Genomic DNA, 24,584 nt, shown 5'->3' with positions numbered 1-24,584 from the left:
CCCTTTGCCCCTTCAGCAGAGGGCAGCCATCACAGAAACGTCACATCTTGAAATAGACCCTCTCTCTAAACATGATGTCATACAAGGGAGGTTCCCTCTAGCTTCACAAATCTGAGCCTGCTTCCTGCAGAGGGGGCTCCCCACATCCAAGATGATAACACTCTGTTTTGATGAGGAGGGAGAAGCCTCAGTGCAGCCTGTTCAGTCTCTCCCCACCTCCATATTCCCCACCTCCAGCTGCCCATGATGCACAGGCAAACACACACTTTTCACAGACTTTCTTTTACCAACGTTGTCTTGACCTGATGTTAACTGAAAAACCTCCTTTTGGAGATGCAATCAAGAACACCCACCTCTCTGGACACCCCCATTCCATCCATGGCAGTGTGGCCAGACGGAGCTGAGCTGCCATGGAAGCCCTCCTTGCTTGAGGCTGCCCATGGCCCACTGGCCCCAGGGCTGCTCCTCAGGACAGTCCATCCCCATAAGATTGGAGACTCTGAGACGGTGGAGAGGTCAGCTGTCATTTCCTAACCCTTCCTGGTGAAATGAGATGAAAAGTCCATGAGAAGGAGCGGTAGGCTGGGGAGTGCAGCGTTCCTTCCCCGCCCCCCCGCAGTGTGGTCACAGGTGGTCTGTGTAACCCAGCTCTGGGGTTGGAAGTGGCCCTCCAGTGTCCCTTCAGATCGGCATCATCAGGGGTTCCTCCCACTGACACGAGGCCGCTCCCCCTCTTCCACTGACAAGCGGAGGCCAAGCACCCGAGTATCTTGCTCACTTCCCTTCCTGGGCTCAGTGGAGGCTGCAGCAAAATGGAGCGTTTCCGATCTCTCTGACCAGGCTTGGTTTTAAGTTAATTTCCTCCTCCTCTCCTTCCCTTTTGCTGACAGTTCATTTAGCTATTTCCAGTGTATCTGTGCCCGTGTCTCCAGTTCTTCCCCCCTTTCCAGCTCCCTCTCTGTTTGCCCTCCGAGTTTTGATCTTCTTTGGGGGTTTTGGTTTTTTGCTTTATTTTGCCTTTTTCTGTTTTTCTGTTTTGTTTTTGTTTTTGTTTTTTATAGGTTTCAGAGAAATTATGTTGAATCCAATAAGCCTTCCTGGACATTCCAAGCCTCTTAACCATGGCATCTATGTTGAGGATGTCAATGTTTATTTCAGCAAAGGACGTCATGGCTTTTAAAAACTCCTTTAAAGCCTCCCTGTTCTGATGCCACCTGGGTAGGCTGGCCCTTCTGAGAGGTTGGAAGCTCTAGGCCTTGTTCTCTTTGGATCCGGGGATGCTAAGTAGAATCTGCATGAGCCACGGGTGCCCACACCCTTGACCACCATCGAGACGGGTGTTCCCCATCCACACTGGCAGGGCCGCCCTCTCCCTCCAGCCATCACTGTGTTCCTCTTTGTCTGGCCTCCGAGGCAGCTCCCGCCACCATCTTTAGAGCCAATAAAGAGAATTCAAAACCTGTGCACCAGGAACCATCCTTTAAACACGCTAGCCATTCTCTTGCTTTGCAAAAACAACCCAGCCACCACAAGAAAGCCTGCTGAAGTCAGCTCTGCTCCGGCCTCACTTGCCCTGCCTGGAAGCCTGGGGTCTCCCTGGCTCAGCTCTGAGCCACCTCGTCGCCCGCAGCCTCCGGTGGGGAAGAGCATCTAAGCAGAGGTGGAGCCGGTGGTGCGAGGAGGGGGACCAGGCCCGAATACTGGCACCAGATTAGGTCTCAGAGGAAAGAATGGAAACCCAGTTGTTTTATATACTTTCATTTTTGGTGGAGAAAACCATACCTGTATATTTTTGGACACAGTTCCCCCTACTTCCTCTTCTCTCCGGAGCGGCTCACAGTGTGTGTGGCATTAGAAACTCCTCCTTGGCCCCTAGGTCTGCAGTGCGACACGCTTGGGCTGCAGGAGGCCCTGCCTGTGAGTTGGCCAACCAGGGACCACGGCCCTTCCTGGTAGTCCGTGATCCCAGGATTCTGTCTCGTCCCCATTTTCACTTGTTCTTGACTCTGAGCACTTGTGGAATCCAATGGAATCACCATGTCAAGGCCAAGAGGAGCTGAAGGGGAAGAGAAGTAAAAATGGGCCTCCCCCAGCCCCTCTCATGGCGCCAGTGGAAGTGTCATCCGTTCCCTGGTCACGATGCGTGTTCACCTGCTTGCTTTGACTCATGCCTTACCCCACGGCTGCCCTCTCCCAACGAGGGAGGTGGCTTCCTCGTTTTCAGCTTGACCCACTGGGGAGAGGGAAGGGAGGTCCCCCGCTTTGATTTTTAAAATAAAGGCGTAGTCGTAGGGCCTGAACCTCTCCCAGATTTGCTGCCACATTGGCTGAGAGGACTTTGGGGTGGACCCTGCAACCCCCGCCCACGGTACCTCCATTGTGGGAAGTCAGCCCAGGCTGCCCCTGGATGGTGGAGAGCCTGGAGCAGGGCGCCTCCCCCAGGGAGGTCCTAGGGCCAAATGTGGGTAGCGAGGCACAGCATTAGGTAACAGACTCTCTGCCTTTGGCAGACTTACCTGGGCGTGAGGATTCCCACTTAGGGTTAATGTCCTGGGTCCTGTGCATGGTGGCTCTTCATAGCAGATGCCCAGCCTGATTCTGCAGATGCTCCCATGGCGTTTACAAACTCCAAGTTTTCCAAGTTCTTGCCCAGTATCTGGGGTGGCCTCCCAGGTACCTGAGTCCCTAGTATCACCCAGGGATTCGGGGTGTCTCCAGGGCCACGAGGTGTGTGCTTATCCGGCCCCTCCCAGCTCCCCACCACCCTGTGCCCCCTGCTTCATGTCAGGCTGTTCCCCACTGTGTCCTGCCAGCCCCGGGGGCCAGGCCTCCTCCTGAGTGTGGCTTTAAGGAGCAAGCTTGAGGGTGATGTTTTTTAATTATTGTAATCATTACCTCATTTCCAGCCTCCCAGGCTCCATCCATCCCAGCATCTTTTATCCTGCCATTTTCCTCACCTTGTGCTATCACAATGGGGCGTTGTGTTTCCACAGAGACTTATAGGAGTGTTCAGTGTATAGTTTCTTAATAAACACTTTATTTTCTAATGAAATGGCTGGATCAGACCTCTTATTTGGCAATTTTGCAAAGAATATTGAAGATATAGAAGTTCTAAGCTACCCACATCCCCCCCCCTCCTATTTTTACTGTTAATCTTTTAAAGAAGTTTCTTAGCCCAAGTCCTGTTTCCAAAGGTGTTTATAGTCTGTTCCTTTGGTGGCTGTCATTGAGACTCCTTCAGATAGGTCAAGTCCATCCTGTGAAGTGTTTCCTTATCTTACTAAGAAGGAATTATAGGCACAGAGAGGTCGAGTGGTTCACCCGGGGTCACACAGCACAAGAGGCAGAAGCCAGATTCCTACCTGACTCCCCCAGACACTACTCAGGCGACTGAGACTCTTGACTTCTTGGTGGCTGGGGGACACTTGTGTTGTCCGAACATCCATGGCCTATGGAGACCCTTTCTTCCGAGTGGATGTGTAGGGAGGTCTGAGAGCGGGGTTGACGGATCCTTTATCTTTAATGCACCAGCAAGCCAGTGGGATGGGAGTGGTTTTATTCTTCCCTGTGGGCCGTGGGGAGGTGACCTTGCCCAGAGGAAGATGGGCCAGCCTGTGGATCATTTATAGAGACACCCCATGCATGCAAGCACGTATACACACACACACACACACGCACTCTCTCTCATGTGGACTAAACGCTCATGGCAGGTCTCGTGTGAGCTGCCAGAGAGGGAGGTAAGGAAGTCCTGGGGTCCTACTGAGAATAGCAGGCTAGCTGGGTACTTCTGTGCTCTTGGTCCTGGGCTCCGTCACAGCCGAGAAGGTTGAAATGCCTTCTCTAACCTATAATACCTCCCTCTAGGCTCCCCGGGAGGGACGGAGGGAAGCTCCTCAGGGTGGCAGTAGCAGGGGTGACAGGGCAGCGGAGAGGATGAAGTGGCAGGGAGCCACCCTCCCAGCTCCCACGCTGCCGCTGGTGACGTGGGTGAAGCTGCCTGCAGCCCCCAGTTCCCTAGCTCTGACTCAGTGCTCTCCTTTAGAAGTCGTTCCCACCCCTGCACTTCCCACCTCCCAGGAAAATAGTCTAGATCTGACAGTGTGGTCCCAGAGCTAAAGAAGCCGCCTCCTCCAATCCTACTTGACCCCGAAAGTGAGTTGAAGGAGACGTACTGACAAGAGAGAAGGTTCCTTGTCGGCTTTTGGGGTGCTTCAGAGATTCCATCAGGATTCTGAGGCCTATCTGGGTCGGATTGCAATCTCAATTCCTCCTCCTCAGCGGGTAAAACTTTCCTAAAGTGACCCCCTTTTCCCATTGGGGTTACAGCTCTTGCTCAGGGGGACAAGGTCTCACACCTCTCGGCATCCTGTCCTGTTCCGTCAGGACACTTGTGCCTTCTGTCATGAACTACCTGGGTGTGTACCTGAGAGGGCGGGTCCTCCGCACCCCCAGACTGTCAGGTGGGTGGGAATGAAGGCCGAGCTCAGGGGCTGTGCGCTCTGGGTGGGGGGCGATGAGAACTGGGGAGGATGAGGAAGCTGTGGGCTAGCCTTGGCCTGGGGCGTGCTGGCTCCCGTGAGGTTCTCTGAGAAGCACGGATCCTACAGGGCACAGAGGATGCTGATGGCCCAGAGTCTGTGTCGAAGGCCTCCAGCCCACGGCATGACCAGGTCTGTGCAGGTCCGATTTGGGAAAGGTTTGCAACCATTGGAGGTAGAGAGGAAAGGCAGAACCACCAGCTTCTTGGAGAACAGCCAGAGCTGTAGAGACCTCCTGGATGAGGGCTCTGAGGAACCTTAAGCCTGGAAAACAGGAGATGCGTGAGCTTCCTCCGTGGCCCCAGAGGCAGCCCTGGGAGTCTCAGTGTCGAGCTGTCTTCCCGTGACTCTGTGCGAGCAGGAGCCGCTCAAGGCCTCTCTGACGTGCATGCGCCTGGCTTTGGTCTGGCTGAGGGTGGAGAGAGGGGCATGTGGAGGAGACGAGCAGGGAGCTTGGCTTTTCTGAGAGGCGAAGACTGGGCTGTTCTCCCTTTGCCTCCATGTAAGAGCGATGTCAGTTGATGTCTGAGGATTTGGAGGGCAGGTCAGAACTCCCTGCTCAGCGGTGGAGAGGCTGTGAGGACAGAGGAGTTTGAGGCTCAGAGCATCACGGCAGCTCAGAAAACCCCACCGAGCCTGACTTCGGTGAGGGCCACCGGAGGCCTTGGTGGCTAACAGGGACAACCAACTGGACTTGGTGCCTCTCCTTTTCTCGTGGCTCCTGCCAGACACGTGCTGTTACCACGGTAGCAACATGGAGCCCGTTCTCCTTTGGGGGCCTCACTGGAGCAGTTGGCCTGTTTCCCTTAAAAAAGACACGGTCTCCCTGTCGCTTATCCCAGGTTCATTCTGCGGTGAGAAGGGCAGGGACCTGTTCCCGGTAAAGTGACCTCATGGCTCCCCACGTGGCCTGGTGACAATTCTCTCATGGGCTCGGGAATGCCACCCGCTTTCATGCTGGGAAGCTCCCACTGTGCTGGTCTCTCGCAGCCCTTGTGTCGTGTTAGAATTGCATCGCAGCGTTCCTGACTTGGCAAGGCTTGCGGCGGCCTTTTGGCCAAACAGCCTGCAATCTTGACCCCCAAACGGACGTGTCCGGGAAAGAGAGGGTGGCGGGTTGGGGGCCGGGTTCACTCATGGGTGCTGGTGGAGGCTGTCGGGGACACATACCATGGAGAGTCCTGAGTTTGAAGCTGACGGGGGGCTCAGGAGACCCCTGGACCTACAAAGGCCCTCTCACGTCCAGTCTCTCTCAGCACTTGCCAGACAGGCAGGCTCCAAGATCTGCCCTCCTGCTGCCAAATCAAGGACAGCGAGTCCTCAAGTCTGGGTCCAGGGCCCGCCTGCAGACAGTCGCAGGGAACAGGAACATGCCAGAGTCCGGGCTGGCTGCTAGCTCAGCCCAGCCGATGCCTGACGTGCACAGCAAAGCGTCAGCATGCCTTCGGTGTTATTCTGAAAGAGAAGTCACGTGACGGAGAGCCCGAAAAGCAATCTGAAAGCAGTTTTTGTCCTGAGCATTAGTCTCTGAACGCTCAGGCTGGCGGAGAGGACACAGCCGTGGCCCCTGACTCTCTCTGGCTGCCCCCCTCTGGGGCCACAGCTCTGGACCGAAGCCTGTCACTCCAGAGGAGCCAGGCGCAGGGCCGGCCAGTGAGAACTTGAGTCCGCGAGGAACCGAGGGGACACCTCCCATGGAGCGCGCACCCTGAGAATGTCCTTCCTGGGAGAACTTAAATTCTGCGTCCACGTCTGAACGACTCACGGCACCGTTCAATCTTCACGGCTGTCGGTTTGACATTTCTCGCTACTGTAACGGGCAATTGCCGCCTCGTACCTTTAATACCAAACGGCTAATCTGGTCGTTTAGAAAAACAGAGTAAGCCCCTCCCACGGTTTCGGGAAGATGTCTTTGGCCACCTTAATACTTCTTTATTGAGTCAACCACTTGACCAACCATCATCCACACGAACCCATGTCTTCTGGGCAAAGCTCCGGTTTCTGCCACGCGGTTCTCTCTTCATTTGAACCCCCCGACTTGCACAGACACCCCTTCCTCTCTGCCTCTGGTTTTTAGATAAGTGATGTTGTGGGGATCAAGTGTCCCCCCTGCCGTTGGCTGCAGCACCGCTTCCTTTTAGTCTCGTGCGATGCTACGCGTCCAGTCAGGCAACTTTGGAGACCGTTGCCATAGCCACCTGTGGTAGAATCGCAAGTGCACGGAGGAATGTTAAAGGCTCTGACAAGTCCTGCTTTACGTCACATTCCACATGTAATGGGACACAGAATGCCCTTCATTTAACACCTGCTAATAAACCGACACACACACTTTAGAAAAACTGAGTTATGATGTGGTGAGGAGCTTTTTAAAGAAGAACCAAGCGGATGGGTTCGCCAACCACCAGCCTTCCGATAATGAAGATGAACAACACAGCCCGACGCCAACGCCTTAGCCCAGCTGCAGGCTCAGTCCCCACTCCCGCTGCCCTCTGCTTTGCACAGACACAGACGTGATCTGGGAGCTGGCGGGCAGGTACAGGAAACCTGCCCTGTGATCCCTCCGAAGAAAATGGTAAGTCGCTTCACCTAAGTGCCTGAGACTCCAGCCCTAACCCTGGCCACCCTTCGGGGCTGGTGGAGGCGGCACCCCCTAGTGGTAGCGCACAGAAGCGAAGACCTGGCGCCCAGTGTGGGCACTGCTACTAACAAAGTGCCTTGGGGTAAGTTGCCTTTCCCTGCTCCTCATTTGTCTCTGGGCTTAGATGAAAGACTGCCTCCATAGGCGCCCCCCAGGAGTCAGCATTGTCTCCGAGTGGGGACATCTTTAGTCCCTGGATCTGACTCTCTCTGCTGAGTGCCTTGGTGTATCCTCTGGGAAGAAGGACCTTTGCCCCCTCCTGAGTGCTGGGGAGGCTTGGAAGCGAGAGGGAGGTAGAAAGAGGAAGAGAGAGCCACCCCTGGGGTTGACCCTGGGGTTGGGGCTGGGGGCTTCTCTGGGTGAGGAAGGGAGCAGCTGCTCGGGGGTTAACCGACCCTCTCTGTCGCAGCAGGACAGGGCCACGTGGGAGTTCTCTTGGAGATTTTCCGACTTTGATCTCAAGAAGGCAGCTCTGCCTGACAAATAGTCTGAAATGTCAAAGAATAAATGTGAAAGCTTGAGGGGTTGCTCTCCTGGGAGTTGCCTGGGCCGGTTAGGGAGGGTGAGGAGCAAGGGAGAGAGGGACACAGCAGAACCCTTCACATAAAGATTCCGACGTGGTTTTGTGATATTTAAGGAAAAAAGAAAACGCTGAATTATTTATAGCGCAGAAGATGGAAGCAGGCTGTAAAGAAGTGGCCGGGCTTCAGATAATAGTTCACTTTCCATTACTTAGCTGCCCTGTCTTTGAACTCGTAAAACTTCTCTTATTTGGTGACGTGGTATTGGCCTCTCTTTGAGTTATCTATTATCACTGTTGTTAATTTAATTAAGAGAATGCACGTCCTTTGATATGGGAGCGGAGGGGAGGCAGTTTCTAGAAATCATGGTTGCAAAGGCAGGAGTTCCCTCTCTCGAGAAAGGTCTTCAGCATGTCCCTCAGGACCTCCCCCCCCCCAATCAGCTTCCAGCCCGCGCCTCCTCCAGCAAGGACTCGGGGGACCCCGCTCAGCATGGGCGAGAAGCACCTTGGCTTGGGCCTGGCTGGCAATTGGCCGTGTTGATCTGGGAGGGGGAATATTATTTCTCAGTTGTGGTATCTGAAGCAAATGGAGGCACGTTTTATCTTCCTCTCCTGGGTGTGCAGGTACATGAAGGATACCACGTGTTCAAAACACCTCCGTACCTGGGTAGTCGGGGGTGATGGCATGTGAGTGGGGAGAAGAGGGAGGTAAAGAAATTAAAAGGGGAAAGTTTTGGTGGTGAAGCTGGCAGGAATGGGGTCTTTTCGTCTGTTTATGCTGGTCAGTGATGTTGCTTAAATGTTAGAAAAAAAAAAAAGCTTCTGGTTGATAATCATGCCCTGATTCTATAGCATGGCTAATTGAAATCCACTAATAATCCCCAAATTGCAGTTCAATTTAAAATTACAAGCTTCGGATGCCCTACGTTCCCTTTCCACACATGATACCAGTGTCCTGGTCCCTCTCCCACTAATTCTTTCTGCAAACCCTTGACACTCTCGGAGGCGCAAAGGGAGCCACTTTGGGGACCATTTGGGGTGTTCAGGAGATGCTAATCAACATGCAAATCAGACCATCTGTAAACCTTCAAACAAGCAACGTGGTCTCTAGGAGGCATTGCTTTTATTGCAAACACTAACACTTCTGCTTTTTCTCCAGACTTTTTTTCCTACCTCCAAGAACCTAGAGAACATTCTGCAGTGAAAATGTCACAGTGACACTCCTGTTCTGAATCTCTGAAAATGTACTTATTTTTATACTCTCAGACCTACCTACCGCTCAGAAAGGTCGTCCCAGTTATTCCCCTCTGCTCCCCGCTTCCAGTGATGTAGGCGTGTAAGGGACAGGCCTGGTGCAGACAAGTGAGTAGTTATGAGGCAGTCTGATGGAATCACGTGTGAGGTGAGCACGGAGGAAGGTTCTTAAATGTAGTTCATATTTTTTATTGATTTCAGAAATGAAGGGGAGAGAGAGGAACATCAGTAATGAGAGAGAATCATTGATCGGCTGCCTCCTGCACACCCCACGCTGTGGACCCAGCCCGCAACCCGGGCACGTGCCCAGACTTGGAATTGAAGCATGACCTCCTGGTTCATAGGTCAACGCTCAACCACTGAGCCATGCCAGCTGGGCTTAAATGTAGCTCCTAAAATCACTGAATCATGATATCTGCTTGCAGCTGTGTCAATAGAAATGGCAGCTCAGAGAACCCCACAAGTGGGATGATCAGTTGAGGCATTCCCTTGTTGAGAGAGATGTCCATTCCTTGCAGCCTTGGGAAGCCCAATCCCGTTGGCACCCAGCTTGGTCCTTTGGCAACCCGGGCTGCTGAAGGCAGGCATTCCTCCTGGACCATGTCCACGCTCGGGCAGCGCTCATACAGCGGCATGCCCTTGTCAGGTTGCCATGGAGACTGACCCTGAGGCCTTCAAAATTGATTGGTATTTATTGGGGATCTGCAGTTTTCTAGATGCTGTGACTGAGAAAGACAGAGAGAGAGAGAGGAAGGGAGAGAGACAGAGAAAGAGAGACAGACAGACAGGCATGGGCTGCACCCTGCCCTCCCTCATTTGTGGGCTGTTGGGAGGATAGCTTTTTGTAACAGAGAGGTAAAGACCCTGGCGAAATTGAATGGGAAGGTTTTTCCCCCTTCTAATAACATTGTGGTGGTGGTGTTTTTATTTCTGATTATAAAAGTAATTCATGGTCACAGTAGAAAATCTGTTGAAATCCAGAAAAGCACACAAACACGTAAATTATCCGATCATCCCTCACCCGGAGCACTATTACCATGTGCAGCTTCCTGCCCTCTGAGCTTTTCCTAGGTACATATTCCATTATTTACCAGAATCGAGCCATTCTGCCTGCACCTGCACACTTACATTATGCTGCTACTTCCTTTTTCATAAGAGTGTTTGCATGTGCCATTTAACGAATCTTTTGCAACATAAACAGTTTTTTTTTTGTTTTTTTTAAATATATTTTATTGATTTTTTACAGAGAGGAAGGGAGAGATAGATAGTTAGAAACATCGATGAGAGAGAAACATCGATCAGCCGCCTCCTGCACATCTCCCACTGGGGATGTGCCCGCAACCCAGGTACATGCCCTTGACCGGAATCGAACCCGGAACCTTTCAGTCCGCAGGCCGACGCTCTATCCACTGAGCCAAACCGGTTTCGGCAAACAGTTTTGTATTGGTGATATATTCAACACACGCACACACACACACACACACACATACACACACGTGCAAATTGCACACAAATGTTCATAGTAGCCTTTTTCAGAATACCCACAAAGTAGAAACAGCCCAAATGTGTATCAGCCGATGAATGGATGAACAACCTATGGTGCACATACATGATGGAAGACTACTCAGTAATAAGAAGCAGTGAGGTCCTGCTGCCTGCTGCCACATGGGCGGACGTCAGAGACAGTACGCACAGCGAGAGAAGCCAGAGCCGAAGGAGCCGCTACGAGAGAACTTCCTCATTCTCTTGTAGCGATACCTACTATGCCATTGATTGGTGTATCCAGATTCATTTAATTTCTTCACAGTATTTTGCTCTTGTGTATAATTGCCGTGGGTTGAACCTGAATAATATTTTTTAAGATAATTTTTAAAATATTTTTTTTTTATTGACTTCAGAGCAGAAGGGAGAGGGAGAGAGAGATAGAAACATTAATGAGAGAGAATCATTGATCAACTGCCTCCTACTGGGAATCGAGTCCACAACCCGGGCATGTTCCCTGACCAGGAATTGAACCATGACCTCCTGGTTTGTAGGTCGATGCTCGACCACTGAGCCACGCTGGCCGGGCCTAAATATAATATTAATACAGGGCCAGGTAACTCCCATGGGTGATTTGGCCAGAGCCTTACTGATTTTTAGGGCTGGGGATTCTGAGCTATCTAGTCCAGAAATGTTAATGGCATTCTGAATGGAGCTGCTAATCTTGTGTGTTGTACAGACGACTAACCAAGCGTGGCCCTTGACTTTCTCAAGGTCAGAGTGAGGGTTGGGAGGCATGCCCGATGCATACCGACCTCCCGCCCTGGCCTTTAAGCAGGCGGCCTCCCAGGAATGCGTTGATTGGGGCACAGCCATAGCGAGTGACGCTGGTGTAAAAAGGCCACAGACAATTCTGAGTGAGGCATTTGCAGCCAACCCTTGATCTGGGCTCCAGGCGGAGGAGGGGCCCACCCTGGGGAGAAGTCAGCAGCTAGAGCAAATAGAAGGGAACAGCAGTGGAAAGAAGATGGGCGGGGGTGGGGGCGGGTAGGGAGGTTGGTCATGAGATTATCTAAACTGGCAGCTTTGGAGGCCAAGGATAGCGGTGTTTTCTCTCTTGGAGTGCTCAGTGGTGGCAGCAGAGCCCATGTTCAGGGTTCCAACATGCCTCCTCCTTTTTTTCTCTAAAAGAGCCCTTAGAACCCAGCCGGTGTGGCTCAGTGGTCGAGCATCGACCTATGAACCAGGATGTCATGGTTCAATTTCCGCTCAGGGCACAGGCCCGGGTTGCAGGCTCCATCCCTAGTAGGGGGCATGCAGGAGGCAGCCAATCCATGATTCTCTTATCATTGATGTTTCTCTCTCTCTCTCTCTCTCTCTCTCTCTCTCTCTCTCCCTTCCTCTCTGAAATCAATAAAAATATACTTAAAAGGGCCCTTCGTGTCCTTCTGGGGGGACCGTGGGATAGAAGCTGACCAGGCAAGAGACATTTACCCGCCTCTCTTCCGTCTTCCTGGGCTGTGTCTGCTGGAGACCAGGCCCCAGGGAAAGGCAAGCTGCGTGGACCACACAGCAGATGATGCAGAAGGAACCCAGGCATCCTGGGCACAGACAGGCATAGGGGGCGGCATGAAGGATTCAGATCCGCAGGCAACCGAGGAGGGAAAAAACTGGGCCTGGGAGGAGCAATGAAGTCGAGACCAATAGTGCAATTAGGTTGTGTCGCTTCCCACGGCCCAGGCAAGCTGTTGTTGGTCATCTGTCAGAGGCGGCTGCCAAGGTGCCATGTGTGTTCCAGGATCCCTGGGGGCTGGTCCTTCCTGGCTGCCAGGTGAGGGCGGGGCCATGGCCGCCAGCCCTGGAAGCCCACTCAGGCGTGTGTGGCCACCTCCGAGGTTCTGGCATCTCCTGGAAGCCAGGGCACTGGGAATGAAGGAAGTACAGGGTGGAAGGGACTCTGAGCTCCCGCTCTCCCCCCTCCTGGCAGTGACTGTTGAGAAGCCGCTGTGAGTGAGTGGAGCAGGAGTTTGCTGGTGAAGGCCAGGCCAGAGGGAGGCCTGGTGCCCTCATCCACTCACCTGTGCCCATTTACTGCTCATTCCCTCCCGCCGTGCCCGTGGCAGGGAGCGTGGCTCGCAGACAACACAGTGCAGCCAGACCTGTCACCATAGCCACTCAGAGCTGGCTCACTTCCTGCCGGCTTCACCCCCACCCGCCTCCTGTTCCTGCTGCCGCTGGGAGTCAGTCTGCAGATCTGCTAACGCCACAGCGCCCGACACGGTGGCTGCCAGATAAATAGCTGTTTCGTTTTCAAAAGTTATTAACCAAGCCCTTCATTAAATCCTTCTTTCCCTTTGAAGATCTCTTAGGAAGGAGTGTTTCCCGTTTCCCTGGAAGTTCACCCACACGATCGACCCCCCGACTGAGGGTTCTTTATGCCTCAGTGGCACACATTCTCTTAATGACAGTCAGCGACTTAATGACTGTTTAAACATCCTGCAATGGGCAGGGCTGTGCATCCGGGTGCCAAAGATGGTTCAGATCTGGCCGTGGCTATAGGCACAATGAAGTCACACGCAGCATTGTGATAAACACCTGTGTGTCTGGGATTCCAGAATCCTGGTCATACCTGTGTCTGACGATACGTGAGCATCCCTCCTGCTATGCAAGACAGCTAGTGTCTCGAGAGCTCAGGGAAGCCTGGGCCAGGCCCTGAAGGATGAGATGCATCTGTGTTGAGTGAGGACTAAGAAAAAGCCAGGGCGGTTGGGGCCTCAGGCGATCCGTGACTTTGTGACCAGTGGGTCAGGGAGGGAAGTGGTAAGAGGGTGAAGGCTTGGGAACGCGTAGGGAGCAGAGGTCGGCAGATGGCACGGGAGAAGGTAAACTGGCGCCCATTGGTGATGAAGGGGGCGCGGGAATTTCCAGGGCAGGTAGGGCCACGCACTGCTTTTCATGAGGCTGAGGAAACCTTGTCCTGGAGGTGACATGTCAGTGGGGAGGACAGAGGTAAACACTGGATTCAAAATTGGGTGGAAGAAACGGGCCCCGCAAGCTTGGGTGGATGGTTCTTGGCATGAAGAACCATCAGTTCATCTAAGGCAGCGGTTCTCAACCTGTGGGTCGCAACCCTTTCACAGGGGTCGCCTAAGACCATCGGAAAACACATGTATAACTACATATTGTTTTTGTGATGAATCACTGTGCTTTCATTATGTTCAATTTGTAACAATGAAATTGGGGGTCACCACCACATGAGGAACTGTATGAAAGGGTCACGGCATCAGGAAGGTTGAGAACCACTGATCTAAGGCAACAGGGGAGATATAAAGGAGGTGGGGAGATCGGGAGAGAAAGGGCATTGAGGTCATTTCGTTCTGTTTCCTTTGCGAATAGAGAACAGAGTCCCTGAGAGCGAGTCAGTGCACCTGTTGTCCCCTTGGGAGGAGGTCCCAGGCCAGACTTGCTTAGGAAGGGGTCCAGGTATGGATGGCCTTTCACTCCTCAAAGAGGCCGACGCTCCCTGCTCCCACTGGGAGGCTGGGCGGACCTCAATTTCTCTGCACATTTCACCGGGGCCTGCTCCTCGCGTGGCCTGGCGGCGTGTCGCCCGGGAAGTGTAGCAGGCCAACTCCTGCGTCCTCAGCGCCCCGTCCCGCTGAGAACTGAACTTGGCAGCCCTGGCAGAACGTGGCAGCCCCGTGGCCCACACCCACCCTGCGCCCCAGAGCTGAGTGCGCCCCACACCTTGCCTGTCCCTCGCCATCACCTTCGAAGGAGGCTCCTGGGGGCCACCTGATTGCCACGGAAGCTGAGGCCTTCCCAGTGGGTGAGGGGGCCGTTTGGGGTTCGGTGAGTTAGTGCTGCGCTCAAGCCCTCGTCTGAGGGCAGGGCCTCCGGTGGAGGAGAAATCAGGATTTCAGGGGAGATGGAGAGCCTGGGGGCCTGGTTTTCAATGCTTTGACATTCCCGTGCTCACTGGTGGACTCCGTGCTCGGAGGACCGTGGTCTTCCGCTCGATATGAACTCAGAGCTGCGACTGCCCTGCTGCGGGGCACTGCCCCCGTTTAGTCATTGCTCTGTCTCCTTGGCTTCTGGATTCAGTTCTGCTGAAGCTGCAGCCACCCCGGCCGGTGCCGGATCGCCTCACTCAGTGTTTTCGGAGTCACGGGGGCCGATGGGATAATGATGATAAACCCGCCGGCCGTCCCTCATCTGTCCAACTAATAGCGCTGAGCTGCTGGGGCACGGCTCTGACAGACACAGAGCCAGCTCTCCGGGAGCATGCGTTCCACAGGGAGACCAGCTGGTAAACAGACACAGGAGTCGGTGAGACAGTGACCCGATGGCAGCAGGCTCTCCGTGAACATTACTGCGGTGCCCTGTGGTGGAAACGGCCTGTTGGTGGGACAGTTGCAGAGTGGGCATTCGTTTGGGGACAGGTGGTGGCTGCTGTCTGGACGTGAAGTGGCACTGACCTCGGAAAGTGTGGGAAGAGAAGGAAGGGCAGTGGGTGGAGTGGAGGGCGGTGGAGGAGGGGCTGTGGATGACGTTGGGGCGGGAGGCGGTCTGGATCAGATCCTGTAAGCAGTGATGAAGCAAGTTTGGCGTTCTGTCTAAGCTCAGATTTGAACTAGGGGAGAAACATCAAGGTTCCTACTTTGCTTTTTTAGAATATTTTTTTATTGACTTCAAAGAGGGAGGGAGAGAGAAACATCAATGATGAGAGAGAATCATTGATTGGCTGCCTCCTACGCACCCCCTACTGGAGATCGAGCCTGCAACCCGGGCATGTGCCCTGACCGGGAATCGAACCATGACCTCCTGATGCATGGGTCGACGCTCAACCACTGAGCACACTGGCCGGCCTCCTACTTTGCTTTTTATTAAAGATGAGCCTCGCTGGCTGGCCATGTTCCAGAGCCGGGGGTGAGGGATGGAGTGAGAGGTGCAGGCTGGGAGCTCAGGTAGGAGACCCCTGCCAGGTAAGAGCCCCTCGTGGCCGGGATGCCAATGGTCACAGCACTTCCCAGCCCCGAGAGACCAGGAAACTACAGTCTTGAGGTTCACGCTCCCCCTGCCACACCCCTGGGACATTTATGGCCCCAGAGTCACTCATGAGAAATGAAAGGACTCACAGAGAAATCAGACCCCTTGGGATCCCGGTGCCTGTCGGGAGACTTAGGAATACACGTCTAGGTGGTTGTATTCATTAATCTCTTTATTTCCAACCTCCACTGAACTGAAACGGAGGGACAGCACCCGGCGAGGAGCGCGCCTGCCTCTGCCGCGTGCTGAGTCGGTGCCGAGGGCAGGGCACAGATCGCTTGCCGAGCCCCGTTCTGCGGGAAGCTGTTGTAGGGTGTCGCCTTACTGTAGTGAGGCATTTATCAAGCGGTTGTGCTCTATTGCAGATAACTTTCTTTTTCCCCCTATGACTGGTCTTCATTCCAAATATTTAATGTCTTCCTGCTTTTGTAACTTGGATTTCCTAAACCATTCTGCCCAAGTCATGACCTGCAGGCACTGGAGAATCACACGTGTTTGCTCCAGTATCTCACAGACACGGAAACGCTACACAGGGTGGCATCCATGTGCCATTACACGGGACACATTTGTGGAAACATTTGTGCTGAAAGTGAGAAAACGGCTAAGTTGCCAGAGAAGAGACACAGAGAGAAAGGACCCGCTCATAGGGTAAAAGAGGTCAATGTCTCATGTCACAGAGTATTTTTGGCTGCAATCCGTGGGGCCAGGAGGGGCTGTGCTCAGAGGCAGGCCTCAGAGAGCTGGCGGGAGACGGACAGCAGCCCCGGCCTGTGGGCCCAGCTTTGTACCCTGGAGGTTTGAGGAGCTTTCACACCTGCCTGGCGAGTCTGCAATGGTCTATTTGAGAGAGAGAGAGAGAGAGAGAGAGAGAGAGAGAGAGAGAGAGAGATCTATGAGAGAGAGAGAGAGAGAGAGAGAGAGAGAGAGAGAGGATTGAACAGGAGCAGAGCAGCTGCAGAGGCAGCAAAAAACAGGCCATAGATGAAGGCCAACCACCTACACAGAAAAGGGGTAGGTGGGCAAGGGGGTTAGAAAGATGAAAGGGGTGTGTACGGGCCAGGAGAGCGAGTGGAGGTGGCTTAGGGTGGAGGCGGCCGCAGCAGATAGAAGGTATATAGTTGTCTCCACATCAAGCAATCATCACCTTTGGAAAACGAGGGGAGGAGTCCCCAAGGCCGGCGGACAGTGGGCTCTGGGGCCCCTGTGGGGGTGGGAGCATGGTTTCCTGTGGGGCCCCTAAGTGTGTCTTCTATGGATTCCTAAGGCAGGTGCCCCCGAGGCCCCATCTTGATGTCCCGGAAGCCACCCGAGGGTGTCCAGCCCTTACAAGGAGAGGTGGCTACTTGTCACCAACACAAGTCTAGTGATGTCCAGTGAGGCCTTCTCTCCTGTCCCGATTCTCCACTAAGTCCCGATAGGCCCTTGACCCCTTGACCCCAACTTCTGGCATCTTCCTTCTGGAGAGAAAAAAATGTTGATGGTAGTCAAAGCCCAGACTTCCCTGTGGCTCTGTTTCTCTTGGCACCAGGAGAGCTAGAAAGAATGCTCTTCTGATCTGAGGCCCCATGGAAGGGTTTGTAGTGGGTGCCCACGAGGCAGCAAACTTGGAACCTGGTGAACCCGGATAGGCCTCCTCTGAGCTGCCAGGCCTGCGGGGGGTTCCAGGGCCGGCGGGGGGCGGGGGGGGGCACCCAGAATCCCACCGGTTTTGACTTTTTTTTTTTTTAAAGAATAATAGAGTAGGGGGAGGTTCGGGAGACGGGCCAGGAAACATGGGCCCGTGCGTGGAACATCTGGTGTGGGGGGACTCTGGGAAGTCCGCTCCGAGGATGTGGTGGGAAAACACCTGGCAGAGGGAGGGAAGGCGGGATCCGGGATCCGGGAGGCTGTGCGGAACGACTCTGTCGGCCGTGCCAAGTTCAGGCTGCCCACGCCCAGGGCCTGCGTGGCCCAGACCCACTGGCTCGGACCTCTGACCTTGGACCCCATCAGACACAGAGCTGAAGAGAGTGAGGACCAGAGCAGAGGCTGAGAGGGGGCGGCCAGGGGCGGGGAGGGGTTTGGGGGAGGCCTGGCAGGTGTCTGAGCTGCAGGAGTGGGAGCTGGAAACAGGAACATCCTCCCTGGAAGAGGCCCAGCTGCGGACTCCCCGCCGCTCCTCTGCAGCCTGGGAGGGTGAGACCCCGAGGCCGGGCGAGGGAGCCTGGCTGGGAGTGATGGGCGGGCACGCGGTGAGCAGGCAGCAGAGCGGTTTGTGCCGATGGGGCTGAGAGGGATGTGTATGTGCTGAGCTGGGAGGAGGGAGGGAGCCGGAGGCCCCACAAAGCAGCCACACTCCCCGCCTCAGTGTCTGTTACATAAAAGTCGTAATGCTGGCCTTTGCCCATGCCCTTGGCTCCCCCGAGGCAGCCCGCTGTGTAGAGCCTGTTTTCCCTGAGCCACTCTGGGGCGGGTCGAGGTTACGCTGGGGAACAGTGAGTGAGCGGAGGTGGTCCTGCCGCGCCTGTGTTTGCATTAGGAGTAGATGTTCTGAGGAGAGAGCGAGATCTTTTAAAGAAGGTCGGGAGAATGTGGGGTTACAGCTGATCTTGGGGTGTGGGTTGATGCCTCCTGGTGAAAGTGGGAAGGGACTCCAGATGGAGGAATGGGGGTGAACCCCGGACGGTGAATGACCAGCCTGTCCATCCGCTGTCCCTGTTCTGTGCATTTATGTAAGGAATTTATGAGGAGGGAGCTTGCCGATTTGGGCCAGAGCTCTCAGATATCAGAGCAAAGAGTGAAGACTAAGAACTAAGACTAACAACGGCCCCAAAGGCATGGACACTGTAGCTGATGTGTATGGGGTACCTACTGTGTGCCCTTGTGCTGTTCTAAGCATTTAATACCTTTTTAAAAAATAGATTTTTGATTTCAGAGAGGAAGGGAGAGGGAGATAGAGATAGAAATGATGAGAGAGGATCACTGATCGGCTGCCTCCTGCACACCCCCTACTGGGGATCAAGCCCGAAACCCGTGCCCTGACCGGGAATCAAACTGTGACCTCCTGGTTCATAGGTTGATGCTCATCCACTGAGCCATGCCAGCCGGGCAGCATTTAATCCCTCTTAGCGCATTTAAGGGCACCACAGGTCCGTGCACTGGGTGCCTTTTTAAGTCTCCATTTGACAGGTGAGGAAGCTGAGGCACAGAGAGATGAAGCCATCGGGGTGGATGGCCGAAGGCTGGAGTAGCGGGTTGGTGGCAGGAGGAGCTGGCGCGTTCCTCTGTGAACCTTCATGGTCATTCGGTCACTCGGGTGCTTCGTATGCTTCCTGGACACACGTGACGTCATCGAACCCTCAGGACAGTTCAGTGAGATGGTCATTTTTCTAACTTCACTCCTGACAACATCTGGGCTTGAGTCTGGTGCGGTGAACTGTCCAATGCTGCTCCTCAGGTGTGTCCCGTGTGAGGTTCCACCCACAGCCGCGCCCTTCCTTACTGCCCTCGCTGTGGGCCTGGCGTGGACTTACAAGGCACGTGGATGGATGAATGACTGAGAACTCTTTCTTGTCCTTTTTTCTTTGTGTGTTTGTTTTTCTACATTTTGATGTGTTGCTGCCTCTGACTGCACAGGTCTCTGAGGGGCTCCGTTTCCTGGTGGAGCCACGGTAGCTGGTGGTGGCCAAGGCCAATGGGTGATTCTGGTCTGGGTCAGCCCTCTGGTCCACCCTGTGGCTCTCATAGGCACTCCTGCTCTCTGACCTCCTGGGTGAAGCCCCGAGCTCCACAGCTGGAAAGAACGGCCGTGAACATAGTAAGCTCTGGGTTTGCTAGTGAAGAACCATGATGCCACCAGCCAGCCTTGGGGGACAGAGACAGACGCAGGGGAAGGGCCTCCGGGGAGCCTGGGGTGCAGAGGGAGCCCCTTGCATGGGCGTTTGTAGTGAGAGTGTGTCCCCGTCAAGTTGGAAAGGAAGCATGCAGGCCGGGAGAGGCGGGGCTGGGGAGCCGGCAGGTTGTTGGAGGGACAGGTTCCCAGCCGGAGCCTGAGCTTTATCGCTCAGCACCTAGCGTCTCACTTCCAGATGCTCCCCGGGAGGCTTGCTCTGCGCTCTGGCTCAGACAGTCAGCGCTTGATGAGAGCCAGAGGGGTCCCCTCGCCACGCAAGGGCTCATGCGACGCGGAGACAAAGGAAGCGGGCGTGTGATGTCAGGGGCTCTGTGTCAGCAAACGTCTGAGCTCAGGATGGAGCTCCCAGAGGCAGCACCTGGGGCAGGGACACGTCGGGGAGCTTCGTAGCCTCTTCCTCTGAACTCGTGTCAGGAAACGTGAGCTGGAAGTCACCCCAGAACAGGCCGTCCTCTGCTGATCCTCTTTCTCCGCCGCTCCCAGCAACAGCGGGGTCTCCTGTTTGCTTATTCAGCGCGTGGGAACACGTGTCTCCACCCTTGATCGCGACCTCCATCCTGGGCGTGACCCTAAGGGTGCCCGCGTGCCCTGGAGTGGAGGCCTGGCGTTGGCCGAGCCATGTCAGACGCAGACCACAGAGGCACTCTGCGTAGGGGTCTAAGTGGCAGAGACTGAGGGTCAGATGCGGGTCTCAGCTGCATGGTTCCGTGTGATCCCGATTTGGGGGCCAGTCTTAGAGCCGAGACATAAATAAGGCTGCTCTTCGGAGCTTCCTGGACCCTTTCCCATTCTCACTCCTCTTTCCCGCCTCCCCTCCCCCTCTGGAGTGCTCTTCATGCTCCAGTCTGGAGCGGTGCTTAGAGGGCTCTCTGACCCATCCACCCACCCATCCAGTGTTTAGTGAGGGCCTGCTGCGTACTGGGCTCTGTGCTAGGCCCAGTGTACAAGCTCAGTACCACGTGGCGCTGGCCTTTGGCTTGAGCAGCTGCCAGCACCCTCTAGAGCCCCTTCGCAAAGCCATCAAATTCTGGAAATAATGGGGGCAGCCCCAGTCCAGCAGGAGGGCCTTGGGGTGGGACCCGGCCTGGCCAGCAGGAACATTGGTTGCTTGGGCCATCCTGAGTCCCCTCACCCGGGACAGGGACAGTGGCCGACCGCACTGGTGTTCATTCAACCTAGATTTTTTCCCCACGTCGTTGTTACCCCCATTTAGTTAGTAACTGGGACACATTTGTATTGATTATTTTTTTTTTGAGAGAGAGAGAGAGAGAGAGAAACATTGATTTGTTGTTTCACCTATTGATGCATTCATTGGTTGCTTCTTGTATGTGCCCTGACTGGAGATCGAACCCGAAACCTGGATGATCCTCTAACCAACTGGGCTACCAGCCAGGGCCTGGGGACCCATTTTAAATTCTTGACCTCCTAGCTCTGTAGAGTTCTACCCTTTGAAATGTCTTCTCCTAGAAAACCCTGGACGTGAGCTCAGGGCGACCCCTTGTTTCCGTAACCTGTAAGTCCCCCAGGGGCGGCTTAGCAAGCACCGCTCCTGGGACAGTGAGCCAGGCTCTGCTCCGTCCAGGGGCAGGGGGAGCGGCTGGGTTGGCCGCAGGCCACTCCACAGGGTCTGTGCCGTCCAGGGGCGCCCTCACCTGGTCACGCTCTGACGCAATACCCAGGGGGGAACCAGTTCCAAGTGCCACAGGGGCATGAGGCGAGACATAGCCAGCGGGGCCGTGAGAAGGCGCAAGGGCAGGAGGAATTCCTACCCCCAGCCGGGGCGGGGCCGGCCCTCTCAGCGGCCTCCTGCCCCCTCACAGACCCGGAGCCCGCCCTCGTCTCCCCCCTGCCACTTCAAACCCTCAGCCGGAGCTCTGGGAATGTTGTTCTTTCCCGTTGAAAGACATTCCACTTCATGTGTAATTAAATGTGTGGGATTGAATTAATGTTTTCTCCTGAGCAAGTTTGGCAGCCCGAGACCCGAGGGTCTGGCTAGTGTAAAGCAAACACACACTTCTCCCAGACCCTCCCTTCCTCTCCCTGTTCCCTCTCTTCTGCCAAGAATCTCCCCCCTCCTCCGTTCGCCCAGTCGTCCCCAGGCCTCGCCTTGTGATGGGAGGGCCCCTGAGGCTGTGCAGACCCTCCGTTCTTCCGTGGGTGCTGGGGTCTTCGTTGGTCTCTTTTTGGGTACCGTCCTCCTCGCCAGAAGGCATCCTCTCTGCTCGTGGTGAGCTCCAGTGGCGATGACCAAGGGCGGAAGGAAATTCCATGGGAAATGACTTTCTCTCTGTCCTTGTAGATGAGTTTGGTTCCCGCCAAGGACTGCTGCCAGTTCAAAAGCAGCGCCTCTCTCCCGGGAGGAGGTGCCCTGGCCAGGGAGGCTGGCGTGGAGGAGGGCAGGGTGGCACGGCCTGCCCAGGCGGGACTTCAGAGTCCCGTGGGCCACTGCTAACATCTGGGGGCCTTGGGCAAGGTACTCCATCCCCTTCAACTTCAGCCTTCACAGCTGTGGCGCTTGGGGTAGCAACACGCTGTGTTTAAGAGAGTCGCGAAGATGAATGAAGCCGTTCACGTTGAGAGCTGAGCCTGGTGCCTGGCTCGGGGAACGTGCTCGCTCAGTGGCAGTTATTTTGTTATTAATAAGGACACTATGGCCTGGAAGGTGTGGCTCAGGAGTTGAGCATCGACCTATGAGCCAGGAGGTGACGGTTTGATTCCCGGTCAGGGCACATGCCCGAGTTGTGGACTTGATCCCCAGTAGGGGGCGAGCAGGAGGCAGCGGATTGATAGTTCTCTCTCATCACTGATGTTTCTGTCCCTCCCTCTCCCTTTCTCTCTGAAATCAATATTTTTTATAAAAAGGGCAGCAGGGGACAATGACAAGGTGAAACAGGCAAGCCCAGAGGAAGGTAGAGTCGATGGGGAAATATCTGAGCGGTCTCAGCAAGGAGGCGGGGACCCACCTCAAGCCCGGGAGTTACAGTGGTCCAGGGACAAGGGGAAGGCGAGAGCTTAGGAGAGCCTGTTGGGATGAGGAGAGAGAGCACCTGGCCAGCCGTAGGGATGCCGGGAGGGCCCGCATCTGGTCCCAGAGGGGACAGCCTTCAGGGGACGACCAGCTCAGGGCTGCCGCACGCATGGCCCCGTGGGACAGGCACCCGTCAGAGCTGCAGGACCGCCAGGGACCTGCTGCTACGGCATCCTGGGCCTGCCTGCGGGAGCAGGCGGCTGTGGGGACTGACGCTGCTGCCTGACGTACGGCCGCGTCCGACCCGCCATTATTTATAGTCGCCGACACTGGGAAAGCTGGTTTCTCTGCTGGTCAGTAGCCGTCTCTGGCAGGCGGCTGTCTCTGCCTTGATGGCTTCATCCCATTGTCTGACCAACGTCCTCCCGCGCCTGCTTTTACCTCTGAAGGGGGAGGAGGTGGGACATGGCGGTGACAGGCTTGGACAGGCTGTGTAGGACCCCTTGAGTCGGAGGTGGTTCCCCTCTTGTTTTTTTACTTTTATTTTTAGGATTTCAGAGAGGAAGGGAGAAGGAGAGGGAGAGAGAGAGAGAGACATCAGTGATGAAAGAGAATCATGGATCGGCTGCCTCCTGCAGGCCCCACACCGGGGATCAAGCACACAACCCAGACATGTTCCCTGACTGGGAATTGAACAGTGACCTCTTGGTTCATAGGTCGACACTCAACCACTGAGCCACACCGGCTGGGTGCTGGCTCCCCTCTAAGCAACCTCAGGACACTTTATTTCCAGGGAATATCACCATCCTTGTCTAAGGTTCTTTCCAAGCCACCATTTTGTTCGGAGGTACATTAATCTCCTAGTTTAGACAAAAATACCGCAGAAAGGAAGGAAACCTACTTGTGTTAAATGCTCATTATGTTTCAGATACTTCCTGTTTTCTGTTACCTAAAAGTCATAAGTCCATCCTCTGAACAGCTCTGCCAACAGATACTCATGTTCCCAGGAACCAGAGTTGGAGGGAGGATACGGTGCAGGGTCAGGATTTGAACACAGACCTGTCTCTTTCCCAGTCCTCACTCGTTCAGGAATACTCTTTTGTGGGGACGTTACGCCTCTTCATCCCTGGCCAGCAGGACTGAGTGATTTCTGCCTGTCACACTTCCATCTTCTAAGAACATAGAAGTGAGGCTGACAGCTGTCACCTGTGTCTCTGGCCACGTCTGTCTGTCCAGTGGGTTGACCTGTGCAGGTCACAGAGGTGCTGCAGGTGAACAGAGGCGGGAGAGGGGGTGACCCTAGCTTGCCCTCTGACCTCTCAGGGCTCCGAGGTCTGCCGTACCGAGGTGGCTGGTGGCATCTCGGGTTAGCGACCCTGCCCTCGGCCAGGCTTGCTCCCGGCCTGGGCGACCTCCCAGGAGTGACTCCCCCACACACAGAATCGTCATCTTGGCCCTTGGACGGAGCAGTGACTGAGACGCAGAAATTCTCGTTCCGTATTTGTCCGACGAACCTGCTGTCCAATGGTGACGAGAAGCGCTCCCGTGGCTTCCTCCGGTGGGACGCAGTCCGTGGCTCTCTTGCAAAAAGGAGTCTGGGACAAGCCGGGCCCCAAAGTGCCAGAGACCCTTTCATCTCCCCGAGACACCTCCTCCCTGTCTGCCAGCCTGTTCTCGCTCCAGCCACCCCGCCTTGCTGGAGACTGGGAGGCCTTCCCACGCCTGGGCTGTGCGGCCCCCTCTCCTCCTCCCCTACCAGTGTCCCGGCGTCTGAGCTCTGTGACCCAGACTCTGCTGGGCCAGCCAGCCGGGCAGTAAAAGGAGATTGATGCCCTCTCCCAGGAAAATCCATCACTTCTAGCATGTGGGGCAGCTCGGAGCAGTACTGCGTGAGCTAAAAATAAGCGCAGAAAGAGGCCCGAATAGACGCTTGGACGTCAGAAATGGAAACGGCCCACCCCAGCCTCTCCTCCCACGCTCTTTCCTCCCACCCCCTCCTTCCTGGGCCTCCAGGAAGGGTGCCACCCCTCCCCTCGGGCAGATGCTGCACCAGAGTCCCAGGATGCGCAGGTGAGCAGCTGGGCAGGAGAAGCAGGGGAGATGGAGGGTTGAGCTGCTGTGGACCGCGTCCTCTTGGTGGCCACAAAGAAGGAATTCACAAGACGTGCAGCCTCGGGTAATGGAAAGAACGCAGGCTCGGAGCCACGAGAAGAAAGAGCCCTTCCTTAGCCGTGTTTTAG

General features: G+C 55.1%; 1 protein-coding gene across 4 annotated transcripts in view; it reads left to right on the top strand.

Moving 5' to 3' along the window:
• Nucleotides 1-24,584, top strand: part of NTRK3 (neurotrophic receptor tyrosine kinase 3) — a 212,523-nt gene that overhangs the window by 145,501 nt on the left and 42,438 nt on the right. The window contains exon 15 of one of the 4 annotated variants that reach the window (XM_081114824.1): nucleotides 1,062-3,052. The exons of the other annotated variants lie outside the window; for them this stretch is intronic. Coding sequence (XP_080970950.1) covers nucleotides 1,062-1,180 — 119 coding nt within the window. The 3' untranslated portion in view covers nucleotides 1,181-3,052. Of the gene's footprint in view, nucleotides 1-1,061; nucleotides 3,053-24,584 lie in introns of those variants that run through there. 4 annotated transcript variants of the gene reach the window in all.

The sequence above is a fragment of the Myotis nattereri genome (genome assembly GCF_964212035.1).
Source record: "Myotis nattereri genome assembly, chromosome: 21".
NCBI lineage: Eukaryota > Metazoa > Chordata > Mammalia > Chiroptera > Vespertilionidae > Myotis > Myotis nattereri.
Note: the sequence above shows the minus strand (reverse complement) of the source record. Positions and strands in the feature narration are given on the sequence as shown.